General features: G+C 39.7%; 1 protein-coding gene across 2 annotated transcripts; it reads right to left on the reverse strand.

The window, feature by feature from the left end:
* Positions 1-1,577: 1,577 nt before the first annotated feature.
* Positions 1,578-16,895, reverse strand: kmt5c (lysine methyltransferase 5C). Of its 2 annotated transcripts, none has more exons than XM_026325111.1 (9): positions 16,560-16,895; positions 16,027-16,159; positions 15,314-15,479; positions 14,869-14,978; positions 14,577-14,740; positions 12,878-12,897; positions 12,468-12,604; positions 12,191-12,351; positions 1,578-8,546 (listed from the first exon to the last, which is right to left on the reverse strand). In XM_026325111.1, the coding sequence occupies exons 2-9, from the start codon at positions 16,137-16,139 to the stop codon at positions 3,214-3,216; spliced, it is 6,204 nt and encodes a 2,067-aa protein (XP_026180896.1). In that variant the 5' UTR covers positions 16,140-16,159; positions 16,560-16,895; the 3' UTR covers positions 1,578-3,213. The 2 variants fall into 2 exon arrangements, with proteins under 2 accessions (XP_026180896.1, XP_026180895.1); XM_026325110.1 differs by having other exon boundaries at positions 12,179-12,351.
* Between the last annotated feature and the right edge of the window lie 1,029 nt (positions 16,896-17,924).

A 17,924-nucleotide genomic window follows, 5' to 3' on the forward strand; every position in this document is an offset into this window, starting at 1 on the left:
CATAATTAAAATGGCTGCAAATTCTGTGGCATAAAACAGAAAAAGGAGTATTTTTACAGTAGCACATTGGTACCTAAGGATCTGAGTACTTCTTCCACCACTGGTTGCTATGATTTAAATGTGAAGAACTCATGTCTTTTACTGCATGTAAACTGGATGAATCCTAAACCAATCTGAATACCTCTGTGTACTCTGTCACAGCTGAGAAACTGGATTTAATATTAATGTTTTGGGGGGGGGGGTTCTGTCCCTTTAACTCCACCATCTCTCCTAAATCAGATAATCTCTCCCTCCATTTCCATCCTCATTATGAGAAAACTGTTATACTTGGCGTCAGAATTAACTGCTCGGCTGCTGCTGAGAGTTAGAAAGAAAAGCAGAAGTGGGTCATACGCTAGAAGAGAGGAGGGGTTTGAGGGGAAGAAGAACACAAATGGTGGTTGGGTGAGATGAAAGCGCAGGTAGAGGAAGAACATAAAGGCTGAGCACTAGACCAGGAGGATGAACAGTTGCTCCGAGCTTTGAAATCACACAGATAAACACATCAGAGAGACTGAAAAATCAGTTTTCAACACTTGACTGATGCTTGTAATTTAAGGATTTTAACTTATTCTTCTGATTGCATTCTGTGAAGGGCAGCTAAAATGCAATATCATTTTAATATCTATTTAACAATAGCAGAGGTATTCTGAAGTGCATTTAAAATTTTACTAAAAGTACATCACTATTCACATCACTGCAACGTTGCAGCCCTAAAGACAAAAACATACCTACCGCTGGATGTATTTAACAATACCATAATTAGATGATCAGATTTTCTTTCAAAATATCTGCTAACTAAAGCTAACATAAAAACGTAGTGTGGTGAAAAGTACATTTGCCTCCAACATGTAGTGCAGCATAAAGTAGCATATAATTAAACCACTAGCACTTAAAAACAGTACCTACCTACAGTGCTTGCATGAACTGTAGTTAGGTACTTTACACCTACTTTCAACAGTTTCATTACCAATGTCAAGTGCAGGAGACGACTCCTTTCCGAATATCAGATACCAGCAAGATCAAAAGGAACCCTCAGTATTCAGACTCTTGTTTTGAAGCATCTTAATGTGTTTCAGAGCTGAAATAATCAGATGATTAACTAAGACATAGACAATTAGACAAGTAATCAGCAGCCACTTTGATAATTGAGTCGTAGTTTCTGTCATTTTGTTAAGAAAACAATAGCAAACATTTACTGGTTCTAGCTTCTCAACTTGAGAACTTGACACTTTGCATTATGTAACAGTAAAATGACTATACCTGGACAGTTTTAGCCAAAAGTTATTTCATTTAAAGATGAGCTTCAGCTACAGATATATGTATTAGCAATCTAAGTAACAGATGTCCAACTCATTAACTAAGTAATTTCATAAATGATCAAATCAAGCTCAAATTTTAATACAGTTTAATGAAGCTAATCTTAATTGTTGGCTTCCTTTCAGAAATAACTTTGCTTGTTATGGGTGAGACAAAATAACTAATACAAAGAACTGAAAATTTCATGGGCTCTTCAGTAAAGAGTCAAAGAGAGGAAATATGAAAAAGAATTAAGTGTCTTTAATGATATAGGCTACGTTTGTACATTTCTACAGCAGATTTTCAGTCAGACTAATGCCAAATTAGAAAAACGTTCCATCTGGGAAAAAGTTTCACCTGTAACAACTGAAATGGATAAGATGTCAAAGGCTTTGAAATTAAATACTCGTAAATATTCAGTTCACTATTTAGCTCCATTAAATAATAATAAAAACATTTAATAGTTTGAACAATCAATGTGAAATATAAATTACATTAAAGCACCATTTCAAGAATGAGGATATTAAAATAAATAATTGTTTTCCTTATCAGAACAGTACATTTTCATCCGTAATAATGTAAGGCTGTACAGTCACACTGAACACTCCTGCCCAACGATGTCAAGTGGGATCAACACAGAGTCCATCATAACACAAGGGGAATGTGCACGTGACGTCCGCAGTCAACAGCAAATAACAATGGTTACAATATAAACACTGATGACTGTGGAGCTCCATCAGCGACAACAGAACAGACAGTAACTACCATTAGGTGATGCACAACCCATCTTTGCTTTCCTAAAAAAAAAAAAAAAAAAAAACACTGAACGACAAGAGATTGTCACTTTTTATGTGTCATTGTACTATTTCAATGTTTCTTTATACTTCCAATTAGGCAAATTCCCATTGCACAAATCTCAAATTATACTGTCCCCCAGTCTATCACGCCCAACTGGCCTATAAAAAAAACAACATATTTTAAGTCGGCAGCAGAGCAGCTGTGGGAAGCTGCAGTTCCTGTAGCGCATGTCACCCAGTAGAGCTGTTGAATTTATATTGTTTCAGGTCTGTAAACCATTTAACTGTACACTGTTCATGCACAAGCCTTTCATTTATGTACCAATGATAAATGACTTTACTTAAATCTGGCAGAACAGTCGCACAACCAAATATGACAACACACCTTACGTTGATCCCTCAAGACCTGCCTGCCAACTGCATGTACACACACGCACACACACATCCACCCATTCATTCACACACACACACACACACACACAAAGTGAGAAAACAGCTGAGTATAAAAACGAGGGTAGACTGTATCAACAGGTGCTTCAAAAAGTCACACAAACATATTAAAGACTGAGGCACAAAGCTGCCTTTTTAAAACCTACCAATACAAGTACCAGCAACCAAGGACGGTGCTCCTGTCTCTACTGCCATACATGGTATAGAAAAAGTCATACAGCTATGTTACAGTACAGTAAGAAGATTTGCAATGTTTACAGGGCCTGTGGGTTCAAACGTATATTCACAAATATATTTAATGCTTTTTTTCCTTTACACAATTTAAATTTGGTATTCTCAGCAAATTTGTAGTGGCTGTCTCATTTTTAAAAACTCATACAGTGGTTAAAACACACTCATACGTCCGTTTTACATAAAACCCTGTACAAGTCCTTTAGACATTAACAGTTCATCAAAATAATTATTTAGAAAAACGTCAATCAGTTAGTTAGTGGGCTGTAATATCTGCTAGATTATGAATTACAAGGTTTACAAAAACATTTTGTGACAGATACTGTATTAACTTCATTGAAAAACAGCATCCAAATGTATCCAGGCAGGTATTAACCAAATTAATTTCTCAAATTAATTAGTCAGAGTACTGGAGATCCAGGTCAACTGTGCCATCTGTCACCACTAACCTCACCCTCTTGGGTTTTGTAGCACCCATGGAGTGAGATGTCGTAACAGGCCCATAGTGTGGCACACCTTGATGTTCCCCAGGCTGGCACTGTTGCTGCATGTCCTTCCTGCAATGTTCGTCCTGACCTTTGAGCCCTGAAAACCCACCTAAGGATAAAGATGCTGGGTTTGAAAGTTGGGGTGCACAGGGCTCAAGAACCAGTCGCCCTTGGGTGCCTGAAGGTTCCATCAGGCAGTGGTAGGTGTAGTTTGTTGAGCCTAGTCCGGGACAACCCTCAGCTCCATCCCTGAGACCCAGGGTCAATGAATGATCGCCACTGAAGTTTAGTACGTAAGGGGGGCCTTGAAAGCCGTAAGGGAAAGAGGCTGAGGAGCTCGAGGACTGGCTCTTGTCTGCTGGTGCTGGCGTACCAGGTGGTGTACTGTGGGCAATTTGTGGGTTATTATGCTGCGACATTGGTGAAAGAGACGAGCCAAAGCTGAAATCAAAAGGGTCTTGCTGAGTGTAACATGGCTGGGTTTTGTCAGAGGTTGATGGAGTGGATCTGTCTTGTTTCAAAGTCTTGTCTTGTGGTGATACATAATTATCAGGCATTTTAGTGGGAAAGAAGAAGGGTCTTGGAAGTGCAGAAAAGTTTTTGTAAGTCAGGTTGGTTTCACCGCTTCCATGTTTGTCAGATAACACCTTACTTTTACTGAAAGACTGAGGAAATGAGGTGTTGAGTTTGTTAAAATGAGTGTTGGACCTGTTGAGGTTGCCGGAAGAACCAAAGTAGTTAAGATCCTTTCCAAACCCCTGAGCAGAAATGTTGCCTTTATGGTGACCATCTATGCCAACACCAAGTTTCTGGCTCGGCTGGGTTTTATCACCTGATTTTCCACCAAGTGTTCTGGACATGACGAGTGGGCTGCCAGCAGCCGTGGTGTCTTTACAAGGTGCACTATATAAGTCCTGACTCTGGTTCCCCCCCTGATACTTAAGCACCCTGTGAATAACCGTAGAGGTTTTCTCATGGAAGTTGAATGGATTCTCAGAAGGATTATGATTTTTCACAGTGAAGACTTGAGGAGAGAGGAATTTGTTAGACATTTGAGATGATGAAAGAGACTTAGTCAAGCAACTCTGAGCCACTCCTCTAACTGCACTTGCCTGATTACTTTGAAAAGCCTGGGGTTTATTAGGAATGGCCATACGATGGAAGGGCCCCTGGCTTTTAAGGTTACTCTGGGCTTTTAATTGGCTGGTGCTGGGCCTGATGCTGATGGAGGGCTGGGTTAAAGTAACTGGATTTTGAGATGAAACAGGCGGTGATGTTGCGCCAAACAACCGAGGCTTGCTGACTATAGGCAAGGACTGAGTTCTGAGATCTTCTTTGGACAGCCTCATTCCTGGATATTTACTTATAATTCGATCCTTAGAAGTCAAGTCAGAGTTGCTGAGAACTGAAAAGCTGAAACTGGGGTTGGCTGGGTTTCTGTCTTTAGGGGTATCTTTCACTTCACAATCCAGAGGAACAGAGTCACTTTTGGAAGAAATTAAACCTGGAAAAAACTGCAAATCCTCACTGGCAAAGTTGTTTCCTGGACTGGGGGGGCCAAGGTATGGTGTTTCAGTTGTCCATGTATCAGATGGGCTGTGAGAGAGGGGACTACTGAAAGGATCTGTGGGTGGATCCAGTGAACAAAGATCAGATGGAGAAGATGGAAGCATGTTCTGGGGTTGATAATATCCCTCAAAGTTCAGACACTGAAAGTCCAAAATATCATCACAGCAGTTCGAGAAGTTGGGCTCGCCAGAAAGCATGCTATCTGCAGTTGTGAATGGAGGAGACTGTGGTGGGGGCTGGATGACTGAATTAGAAGCACTGGGAAGTGCCACTGGCTTTTCCAAAGTCTGAGAGGAACACAAGCCCTCAGAGAGCCTAGAGAGGCTGTTGTCGATTTGCTGAAGAGTGTGACTAAGGCAAGTGGTGGGAGTTTCTATAGGCCCACACTTGCGTGTTCTGTCCATTTTGTGTCTCTGTTTCCTTCCTCCATTGTTCATCTCTGGCCTTTCTGGGTTTCTATCCGAGGATATAACTTCTGTTTTATTGTCATTTAGGGGGGAAGACAGAGAAAGCGGTGATAAAGACAAAGAAAATGGTGGCGGTAGATCTGCTGAGTTGTTGTTCAGTTTCTGAGAGGACAGACACTCTTCTTTGAGCTTGTTAAAATCCAGACATCCTCTCTTTTGTTTCCCTAAAATGTGAGCCTTCCTCTCTTTCTTAACTATGGGCTTTACTTTAGCTGGTATGAGGTCCTCTTTGCTGTCCACCTCCCAAATATCCTCTGTCTTTCTGCGCAGTTTAATTACTGGTAATGGAAGGCCATTTATATCTAGTTCAGGTTCCTGTTTATGTTGTGATCCATTTTCAAACAAGCAGCAATTCTTTATAAAACGATCTTCAATTTTAGTTTCCGGACTTACATGTGTCAAAGATTCACTGTCATTTCTCAGGCTCTCAATTTTCTCTGGTATTGGCTTTTCTTCAGACATAAGCTCCCTGTCAAGCTTCTCTTTCATTTCTACTTTTTCATTGCTAGATGCAGTATTTTCAGCTTTTTTAAGGTCATGGTCTTTGCCTGATTTTGCATTTGAGGAGAAATATTTAGTTTGTCTTTTACTCAACCTCTCACCTCTTTTTTTCAAACGATGCAATCGACACTTTGATTTCTTACTAGCCTGCACATGTGCCTGAGCTGCCTCCATCTCCATGTTTAAAACTGATACAGAGTCCATGATGGCTTTAAAGGGATCACATGTAAGCAACTCATCTTTCTTTTCTGATTTGAATGCCATGTTTTCAAATCCTTCACTCTGCATCTCCCATACTTTCCCTCTCCTCCTTTTGAAACGCATCTTAAAATTAAGCTCTGGTTTTGTCTCCAGCAAATCACTTTCTATTAATGCATTCACCTCCTCTTTATCTTCACATTTATTTGGAGATGAAAGTTTACCACAGTGCTCTTGGACTGTGGCAGGACAAGCTTGTTCGTCCTTATCAATATCATCCCCATCTTGCCGCTCCAGTTTACACTTTCGGGCTTTCCTCAATAAACGGCCTCTGTGAGCTTCATTAGCTCTGAAGCGAAGCACTCTGTTAAAGGTTTTCTGTTTTGTGATCCTTTTGGGGGTTGAGGACTGGAGTGCTGTCCTAAATCTACCTTTACTGTCTTTTTTCACTTTGCTACTTTCTCCTTTACAAAGGTTTAGGTCCTGACTCAGCACAGCTGGTGAATTTAACTTAGTGGCTTCTTTAGATGTTTGATCAGAAGCAGAATTCAAACTTTGTTCAGAGTCTGTTTCCACAGAACTGCGAAATGTACGTTTCTTTAGAGGTATGTTGGATTGTATATGCGCCTGTGGATTGGAGTCTGGAGGAGGGTTAGTCATAGCTTTTGCTGAAATGACTGATTTATGAGGTAGTGGGTTGAGACTAGAGGCCGGTGGGTCATTATGTATTTGTGACTGAAGCTGAAAATTACCCTCACTCAACTCAGTCTTAACTGTAGCTGGAACATCTTTGCTCAAATGTCCCTTGATGTTTTGCTTATCTCCTGCTTTCGTTTTCACTGCTCTAGGCCTCAACTTTCGCCTTCTCAAAACTCTCCTCCGGTCTGAACCATGGTACCTGCCTCCATTTATTTCAGTCATTTCAGCGCTTTGTATTTCTTTAGAGTTCGTGGTAGAAAGCCCTCTTCCTACAATATCTCCCTGTAGCCTGTCATCTACGGAGAGTTGATCTTTTTTTAAAATATCAGATAGCAGAACTTTTGCCTGCTTTATAACAATATCTTCTTCCTGCCTACTTACTAGCTTACCACTCACTCTCCTGGCTAATGGTTTTGATGGTTTAACAACACCCTCCTCCTTACATGAGTCCTTGACTTCGTTTTTAACACTCTCAATGTTATCTTGTCCTGTGCATTTTTCACTTGATACTATTTTACATTCAGGTTCATTCATTTCTTCTAAGGATCCGTTACCTTTACATTCCATATTCATTGATGCAACATATCTCTTTTCTTTCTGTGCTTCAATTGTGTCTTTTACAATGTCTTGTTGCTCTGTTTGCATACAGCCTTTATCGTCTTCTGACACTGTTTGTATTTCAATAACCTTGTCACTCCCCCTTTTCTCGCTGCAGGATACATCACATACAGTTTCATCTGTTTGTCGCTTCCTTGAGTTTACTTTATCACTGGTCTGGAAAAACATTTCCCTGACCCCTCCATTACCTTCAACTGTGCAGTTGTCCAATCCTCCTCCCTGCCTCTGTTGAGATCTGGACACTCTTTTTTCTGACTGTACTGACAGGGCTGCTGGTCTAGGACACTGGCCCTGCCTGCTACTTCGTCTCACCTCCACTCTTCCTTTCCTGTCGTCAGGTGTCTTTTCTGCTTCCACAGTTTGAGTCATTGATAACCTTGTTAGGTTGACTGTAAGGTAGTGCTTCAGTGATATTAGTGGATTGTCCGTAGCTTTCTTTGATCTATTTGTGACACTCGGACAAACTTTAAACAGTGATGAAGCGTCAATGGTCTTGTGCTCTGTTGTCTCTGCAGCCGGATTTTGAGCCATGTTGATGGAGGATTCAATGCTGCTGCATTTACTTAGACTTTCCACAGTCTCTTTTTCAATAGTCTCTTGTTTTATTGCACTGGAGGTTGTGTCCATCTCAACAGGGTGACAATCCGTTGTAGTGTCAGCAGTGTTTATGGACCCTGTTTGATGTGTGAGGGCTTTCCTTGTTCTTGAAGACGTCCTCACATGAGCTGTACACCTGTCCATGACTTTAACAGTCTTCTCACGAAGACATGTGCTATCTTCTGCAGGTCTATTTTTGTGATGTACTGACATGGAGGAGTTTAGAGTCAAAGGCTTTAAATTTACCTCGCTACTGTTATTTTCTTTATGAGTCAAATTCAGTTCACTCTGCCTGTTACCTTTTGGCTTCACCTCCTCCAGTTGTAGCAGCAAAGCCCTTTCCTTGCTTTTTGGATCCTTACAATGGATTAAAAAATCCACTGAGTGGCGCCGTACTCTAATTTTGAGGTCCCTCAGCGTAACCTGGGACAAAAGTGGAACTTTCTCACACTGCTTGACTGCGGGGGATTTCAATGAGTGTTTTCCTGATCTCCTGCGCTTCTGTCGTCTCCACTTCTTAGTTTGACTCAGTTTTCTGTTCTTCAAAGCATTTCTCCTCATCTGCTGGGTAAAGGAATTCCTTGAGGGGATGGCTATGAATGAAAGACAACAACAAGGAAGCAGTTGAATTTAAAGCAGCTCTATAGAAAAACATTTTTTTTGCTTATGTGTATGTTTATACAACATAAGCAGTGATAGAATATCAAAAAAGTAGATATAAACATTTTTTTCAAAACAATAAACCTGGCACGAATATGATCAGAGTGGCTAAATCCAGACCCTGAGTTGAGATCTGACTGTGGAGACACATCAGCATTATTCAAGCGACCAGTTCATTAAATTGCTTAATTAATTTCAGAAGACAGCTCAAACACTGTGTAGTACTTTTCAGGTACAACAGCACTGAGATATTCTACAAACAGTATGATTACCATGTCCATTTGTTTTTTGGCTTGAAACCAATGTTTTATACAACACTAAATTACAGTGACACATAAGTATAATGGTAACCAATATGAGTAAAAACTAAAAGAAACATTACAGAAGCTTTCAGTCATCACTTGATATACAATCTAAAATCTCTTAACAACTCTTTACAGACTTAGTGGAGCTTGCAGTAGAAGAAATGCTACCTCCAGCATCTGCAATTAAAATGTCACAACCACAGAAACAGCTCTCATGCTTGAAAACATCCTTATAATTCTACCTCCTGTTGCATTGCAAAACCTTCATGTGAGCTACTCAAAACCAGCAGGATCACAAGCAATCTAAGCAAAACTACAGATATATACTCGACTGTTTATATATGGCTGTCAGCCTGCCACCACTGGGACCACTTTGGCCTTCACTTTCCACATCCTCTCCATGTGTTTCTCTCACTTGCAACCTCTACAATTTTTGCCACTGCTGCCCTGTGTTCTTTGTCTACTGCCACAGTGTTAGGTTGATTAATCAGTATATGCCTCCATCTGGATCTGGGAGTCCCACAGGATCTTCACCCTGTTATTCTCCTTGACTTTCTGAGGACTCTCCCTTTTAGACTTGGCAGGGTCTAGCCCATATTGAGCACAGCTTTTCCTCTATACAATGCCAGCTACTTGGTTGTGTCATTCAGTGCATGCTCTTCATACCTGCATTTTGCCCCCTGCCACTATGTGTTGGGACTCTCTCTCTGGGGTGTTACTGCACAATCTGTTGCTGGGGTCCTGTTTAGTGTGGTAAACCCCTACTTCTAACACCTGTTTTGTGTTGCTATGATCAGTGTCATATACAGGGCAGCTACAGGAATAGTTCTTCACCTTGGCATATATTCATGGCCACTTTTGTAATTTGTCCTGAGTAGACTTCTATTGTCGTTTTCCACAGTCCTTGAGGAAGATTCTTAATGCCCTATTGACTCTGAAGAGTGCCAGGCATTTGCAGATCCATGTGTGTGGCACTGAGTCATAGACTCTGCAGACTGTGCTCACATTGGTCCTTCTGATCTATCCATCTATCAAGAAATGGTGCTTTGAGCCTCTGGTGTTGTTTCCAATGCCCTTCTGAGCTGAGCTTATGTGGTCCTGTAGCTACACAGCTATGTCTGATAGGACTTTCAGTGTTGTAAAGAAACAGGTTATTTGCCAGTAAGTGGACAGTACTGTTTCCTTGCAGGGGTCTTTTATGAGCCACACTGCCTTTCCTTGTGTTAGCCAGTCTGGGTAGGAGCCTACTACTAACAACTGGTTGTATCTATGCTACAAAAAGTTCATACACTGCTGTTATTTTCTTCAGCCAGTAAGTGTGAGCTGGGGACTGTCCAGCTGTTCATGTTTGATATCTACCACTGTGTTGGTGACTGGTTCCTGTTCTGGAGACTGCTTTCAGGCTACTGGGCACTGATGTTATGCATGTTCTCTTTACCTCATATGTTCTTCCAGTACTGTTCACTGTTTGCATTTGGTGGCTCAGCTGTGACTTTGCATTGCAGCTGGGAGTACACCTTCAGCGGTTCTTTGGAGAACAGGACATGTACCTTTTTTTACCTTCAACCTATCTTTCCTATTCTTAATCTACATGCCATTCTGTATTTCCCCTAGCAGAATAACTTCTCTTCAAATGTTACTGATCTTAGGTCCCAGCCTCATTCCGCTTGTGTAGCCATGCACCTCAAGAACTACAGTGGCTGTAGCATATACCAGCTCATTGGTTTGAGTTATGGTGCTAGTAGAGAGTAGAAACAAGCACAAATGTACTACCAAAAATTATAAAAGAAAATGGGATTCATATGAGTAGACTCTCTTAATTTGTCACATGCACACCAGAGGAAGGCAGGGCCACAGCGAGAATTCAAACAACCAATCTCTATACTACCCACACAACTTTTAAGAAATGTAACCAAATCTAATTAAGAATTTGAGTCTGTGTGCAGTATTATTTGTGATGTTTTATGATGTTCTCTGTCTGTTCCTAAGGAAGATATAATCTAATTATTTTAAATCCTACATGGTAAATCCTTTGTTTTGTTAAGGTTGCATAAGCATAGCCAGGCTACTTATAATCGAACAGATAAAGAAAAAAATTACAATAAAAGTTTGAAAATTATAAGTATAAGTAATCTCAGTAAAGATGTTTACAGATTCCATACTAGAGTATACAGTGTATTTTGATCAAACTGTAATAAAGCAAACACTTTCTGAAACATTATGGTAACTATTAACTCATTTAGATCATATGCGGAAAAAAATACTTAACAGGCTGTGGATGGCTGCATTCATAGTAATAGCAGAGCTTTTCTTCACTCATCTGTTCCCAAAGAGTGAAACAAAGTGGCTCATTAACAACTAACAGTATTAACTGTATAAACTGATCTTGTTTCAGGTCTAAAAAAAAAAGACACAGCAATTTCCAGTGGAATTAACAGATTTTGCATCAGTTTAAGTGCCACAGTTGTGATTTTCAACTACAACTCTATGTTGTTTTCACTAAAAGGTTCACTGTCTCGTTCTGCAAAGACATTGGCATAATAGCACCGCATTTTAGTATGTGAACACGTTGAGTCAACATAATTAAAGCATAATTGTTTGCTCACGGTCTCCAGAGAAAATACACCAGTCAGTCAACTCTTTTGAAAACACACAAATAAAAACAAACACCTCTTCAAAAATTACTAGAATTACTAAAACATTTTTATAGATCTGCAAACTAATTTATTTTAGCTATTCTGAGCTTATCAAGCTTAGTGCTGTGGATCTCATAATAATAATAATACAATTTTTTTTTTCTGGTGGGGGGGGGGGGTTAATAGGAAGAAATATATATTTAGCATACATATTGTTCCCTTTATTCGTATTTTTTACTGTTTTTGTTGAAATTCTTGTATAAAATACTTGTACAATTTTTGAGCTGAGAGGACCTTAACGAATAACCAGTACTGGTTTTCCTTGGGGCTTTCAATCTGATGGTGTATTTAACAACCACTGAAGTGATGGATACACTGTTGAGCTTTCACTATTGCAGCTGTTTACTATTACAGCTAATACTCCTGTTAGCTTTGAGCCATTTCTGTGGTTATGACAGGCCTTTTAAGATTCCGCAAACAGATTTATTTTTCGTTTTAACACTATTTTACACCATTTAAGTCCATTTTATTTTTTACACATTTAAGCTGATGTTGTCTCAGTAAGTTTTTTTGATTACCAATAACCGAGGAAGATCTTTTCTGAGATAATCCCAAACCAGTTACCTTTAAAGATACCTGAATGTATTCCTGGTATTGTCGGCCTTGTAGGGAAGTGACCCTTCTCTCTGTGATGTCGAAGATATCTTTCTCTTAGGCGGTACTTCTGGCCCACAGAGTCCTTTGTTTCTTCACATTCAGGCTGTTTCCCTCTGTGTCTGAAGTGACCCTCTCCATTTCTAAAAATTATATATATATGAAAAATATAAAGTTAAAAAATCATCCATATTCATATCTGAAAAAAATATTCAAAAAGCTATAATAAAGAAAATGTCAGACCAGAGGAGGAACACACCTCTCACAGGTGCAGCATTCACACATTTCATTCCCTTCACCAAAAAAGCTGGCACCATAGTAACACGTGATCTCCTCCCCAGGCGAGATGGGTCGAATCACCTCAACACAAGCTATATTCTTCTCACCAGGGACGAACTGGGTGGGTGGAAAAAAAGAAAAAAGAAAAAAAAAAGAACAAGCAAAAGACAAAGACAAAGGTTGGTTGTCCCATGGGATAAAACAACACAACAGCTAGGACACAGAAGGGGAGTGCAAATCTGTTTCTAAGATTAAATGTTCAATATGCAAACTTTCATAATGATAAATCTGGTTAGATTACCATATGTTAAAAATGTATATTTTTTTTAGTAATACATCAATAACTTCAACTGTTTTTAATATATGTGAGAAACTAAGCTTCCTGGTTACCTTGCAGTTTGGTTTGCAGTCTTCAACCCAAGACAAAGAAAGAAAGAGAGATATAAGTTAATACTTCAGTCACAGCAGTGCATTCACAGTTATACTTTAGTTTACAGTGAATTAGTTTCTCAAAGGCTAAAAGGATAAGCCAATTAAAACATCATTAAAGCACCTTGTCAAAAAAAAAAAAAAAGTCTCCTTTGAGAGGATGGGAGAATTAACACAAATTTCACTGGATATTTTGTGCATGTTATGTTAACTGGCAACATATTCATGTCATGAAATTATAAACCAGATCTCTAAAAAGGGCTGCAAATACTATTGATTATTATTATCAATTACTTAAAACGTCAGTAACAAAAATATACCAATTTCACACAGCCCAAGCTGATTCAAATGTCATGTTTTGTTCGACAAACAGTCTAAAGCCCAAAAATATTCAATTCGTTATAACAGATGATCATGCAACAATCACATTTTAGAAGCTGGAAGCAGTATATTTTTGTTTCAGAGACCAGTTATCAGATTGTAGCTGACAAATTTTCTGCTACTGGGACATTCTGAGTTTTACCACTAGAAATCAAGATAAATGTGGCAAAAAACACACAACATATATTTATATGATTTTTTTTTTTTTTTTACACATATAACTAAAACAAAAATGACATACTGCAATTACAAACTTCTGTTTCTAAACAGTACTACTTATTACCTTATTGGACATTATTTAGTAAGACTTATTTGTTGCCTAGTGTGACAGCATGTAATTAAAAAAATGTCAATGATGGCAGTTCCCAGTCCGGGGGATTTAAATTTTGCTAATAATCTTTTGTTTGTACCTGGACCGCAGTCAACCCCTTTAACACTAGAACCACCAACATTCCAATACCCCCTAGAACCACCAGGGCATCATTTTTGCCCCCTGCTGCAACATCGTCAGTAATCGCAAAAATTTTATTTTGTGAAGAGGTTAAGTCGTTTAAGTTTTATATTTTTTAAATAATAAATAAAGCTTGACAACATAACTTGTACAATTCAGTTTATTATTTTTACAAGTGGGTAGCATTTACCGATTGAAAAGGTCTAATGCACCTGCTTCAGGCTGCCTGGTGGGCATGACAGGCAGCACAGCTTGTGGTGGCTTTGTGAGGTAATTGCATGCAGAGCTCCAGAATGAAATCTTGCTGGACTATATTCATACCCAAACAGGTCCAGTACAAGACCCAGGCATGCGCTGTTGCTGTGTCCAGTATGTTGTTACAGTGACTGTTAGTAATCTGTTAGTTAGGTAATCTAGCAAACGTAGCTGGCGCTAACAATACGCATTGCTATGCAACCGGACAGGAAAGCTGAGCGCAGCATTATACAGTGGTTTCTGTGAAAAATGTGTAAAAATGACAACTCAGCAGTTCTAGGTATAAATGGTAATTTGTTTTTTTACCCCACCACCAGCATAATTCACTAGATAGTTAATAATGCCATTTGAGGAAAAGTCATGAACTAAGATACATATGGCTTTTATTTTAACAGAGTTACATTTGAAAACAGGAGGGGGGGGGGGCAAGACCCCTTGGGGGTTCTGGTATTAAAATTCTGCTGATAAAATTCACAGACAAGCACTCCCATCAGCTTTGACAGTTTAGAAATAGTACATCTGTGTGCATATGTGGACTGGGAAAGAATGAGGAATGAATGCAAACAAACTTACCATGGTTAATAAAAGCTGCAGGTCCAAGCCAAAGCTGAGCACAGCGTTTGCGTGTGGAATACATCACACTGAAGTCATTGACTCCTGCCCTCAGCACAGCGCTATCAGCGGGGCTTAGCTCTGCTATGCAGCCCAGCAAGACCTCCACCCGCTCTCCTGCAAACCTGTGATGCAACAATTAAAGCGTCACATATCTGCAATATGTAAAACAAACAACAAAAAGTTCAGGACAGCAGCTGTCGTTCAGCTCTTTGCTATCTTTAAAACTACAATGTAAAAAGTAAGTGATTACCAGTGTCTTGTTGAGGTTATCTTTGCTCCATTTGTCTCTGAGGAGTATCTGTCACAGGACTCTATCTTGACACCGCTATCCAACAGGAAGGCACTGAGGTAGCGATAGACCTGCAGAAATGGCTGAAGGTTTAGATTGTGTTCCTGTGTTCAAGTGACAAACTCTACAATCAATGGTTGATTTCTATGAAGCTAAAACAGATATGATAAGAAAGAGACTTCCAAACACAAATGTCACCACAAACATTGTTTTATGACAAGCTCTCCCATCAGCTTTGAAAGTGATGGTAGTGACAATTTGACAATATATTGCAAAGCTGCTCTGTCTCCTGTTAGCCTCCCAGGGAAAGTTAGCCTAGCAACATAAGCATCAAGTATTCAGTAATTTTGCGATATTATTTTTTAACAAATAAACACATAAACGTGAATAACAAACATCAACCTACATGTTGTCTAAGCAGTTCCTGTCGATGGCTTCCCAAAGCGTTAAAGTAGTCACCAGCCAGTTCGCCCACTGTCAGCGCCTCAAACGTTGCGTTGAAGTCGCGTGTACGCTGAAAGCGCAAAAGGGTCTCTTTGAGATTACCCCATCGTCGGATCTCTGGTGGGGGACTAAAAGGGAAAGAGAAGCAAACAATGACATATAAGATATGACATATAAGAAGGGATACATTTAAATGCAGTCTCTGTTAGTCCAAGATGTGTCTGTGTAAAATGCTAATTCTACTCTTGAATTTTATATTAAGATTTCAGGACTGCATCACCATACATACTTTAAATCATCAAAACAGTAGAACTGAGAACCAGTGCAAATGGACTACAGAACATTAGTCAGTGTGATCAAAACAAACTTTCCTTTTTTGATCAGACTGTATACCTGTGAAATGTGAAATTTGCAAAAACTATTATGGAATGTGTAATCTAGTTATTGTGCAGAGCTAGACAATACGACAATAAATAAAGGACAGTATTTTAACCAAAAGCAAATGTATATTAAACACCTTGTACATACATGTACCAGTAAAAATACACCCAGACAGAACAGAAGATACCAGAATAATACTGCAGTGTGTTGATGTGGAAACCAAACAGAAATTACTAACAAACACTTGTTTAAATCAATATGTGCTGACTTGACATTTCTTGCCTGGCAGGTTACCTGATGTTCATTTTGTGGGTGCTGAAGCCCAGCAGAGGGTCCAGCACCAAACTGGTGGCCAGGTCATCGGTCTCACACAGCTCCTTCACACTCATTCTAGTGCATCCGTCCATTGCCTCCCACCATCAGCATGCTGCAATCACAGGGGTCAAAGTAACGCTATAACAACACAGCCAACCACAATCATCTGTGAGCTGTGCACTGCTGCAGATCAAGTCTGCAAATCACACATTAGCAATACATTCGTTAATTGCTCACTTGCTAAAGTAAATTTACAACCCCGCCATGCAAACCGCTTTGTTAGTAATAAGTTACTCTATAACGCTACATATTGTGCATGTAGTCTGCAGTCTGCATTAATGTGAGCTTCCATGGCACATTAGCTTAGCTGCTAGCTGGGAAAATATGCTATAGTATCCGCTACGTAGCTAACATTAGCATCGGTGCATCAGACCATTGATGTAGCTTTAATCCATACAGTGAGTATGCTACGCCTGTGGTGCATACTGGACAGGCCGTACTCGAAGACCTACCTGGGAGTCTTTTGTGGTCAACGAAAGTATCGTCAGGTTGACAATTTATCGCAAAGCCGCTCTGTCTCCTGTTAGCCTGCCAGGGAAAGTTAGCCTAGCAACATAAGCAGCTAGCTTTCCGCCGTGTCGAGGCTAGCCCGGACAGCCGCATACATAAACGGAGTCTCCTCGTCGCTTTTGGGGTTTGTTTACTGTCGACTGCCAAGCCCGGTCTGGATGTCAGAAGCCAAAAAATACACCGCAGACACACGAGCTTAAAACGTACATGTTATAAAGCTAAGTATGTTCGTCTAGTAGTAAAAGTTGATGAGCGCCGTCCAATGCAACCGAACTACGTTGGCCCCGCCCCTACGCTGCGCCATTGGCTGAGATCAAAATCAGTTTTACAAATCACTGGTCACTGCCGTCTCCGATTGGCCAGAGTGTGAGTGGGCGGGGCAATACAAGTTCGGTTTATTTGTTGATAACGGCAGAGGTGAGTGTTTGCTGTGATTATAGTGGCCTCTATAATACAAACAACACAAACAACCAGTGTGCAGTACGGATGCTGCCACCCGGAGCAATACCTGGCCCCTGCAACATGACCACACATATTCAGCATCTGGACTCTAAATTAGACGACTAATCAAGAGATTGTTCATTTGCATAAAATTGTAATTACTTTACTCAGTAGCTTGGATTAGTGTTTCAGAGTGGTACAGTTTCATTTGTCATAGACAATTAATTACAATTTACAGACAGTAAATAAGAGTTAAGAGTTTTTATTACAAGCCAGTTGTAATGCACAAGATACACATTAATATCACTATAGTGTACATTAAATGGCCAAGTAGGATATAATATATATGAAGAATATAAGTTACCTATAGAAGACCACATTATCTCCTGCAGTATTTGAAATGTACATGAAGTAGTCCTTCATAGCCTTATTATCTGATTATCAAACTCAACTTGATTCAAAACTCAAAACTCCTGGTTTTCTTTTGGAAAAACACTTGTTAAAAATAGCCTTATAAAACATTTTCATTTTAAATGTTTACCTAAGATACTTTGTTTCTCATTAACACTGTGGACACTGTCAACCATATCAGGACCTACATTGTTTTTACTATGTTTATACCAGTCCACAGTACACATTCATTAATTAACACTCAGACTCTACCTCTCAACCTCTATGAGGTATTATTCAGCTGCTTAAGGACAAGTGGTTTTTGCTAACAACGCATCTCAAGTGTTGTTTGCAACCGAGAAGCCCCCTGGCACCCCCAACCACCGCTGAGGACAGGTTTCAACTGGAAAACAATCCAAAGTAACACTACAGCATATTTTACAGGGCTCCAAGGCAATCAAGCTCCATGAGACTGC

The sequence above is a fragment of the Mastacembelus armatus genome, chromosome 8, assembly GCF_900324485.2.
Source record: "Mastacembelus armatus chromosome 8, fMasArm1.2, whole genome shotgun sequence".
In the NCBI taxonomy this organism is placed as follows: Eukaryota; Metazoa; Chordata; class Actinopteri; order Synbranchiformes; family Mastacembelidae; genus Mastacembelus; species Mastacembelus armatus.

Excerpts from the sequence above, each read along its gene's own strand:
- kmt5c (XM_026325110.1), bottom strand. The coding sequence starts at position 16,139 with ATGGACGGATGCACTAGAATGAGTGTGAAGGAGCTGTGTGAGACCGAT. Across the intron at positions 15,480-16,026 it reads ACCCACAAAATGAACATCAG|TCCCCCACCAGAGATCCGAC; the intron begins GTAACCTGCCAG and ends TTTCCCTTTTAG. Across the intron at positions 14,979-15,313 it reads AGGAACTGCTTAGACAACAT|GTCTATCGCTACCTCAGTGC; the intron begins GTAGGTTGATGT and ends CCATTTCTGCAG.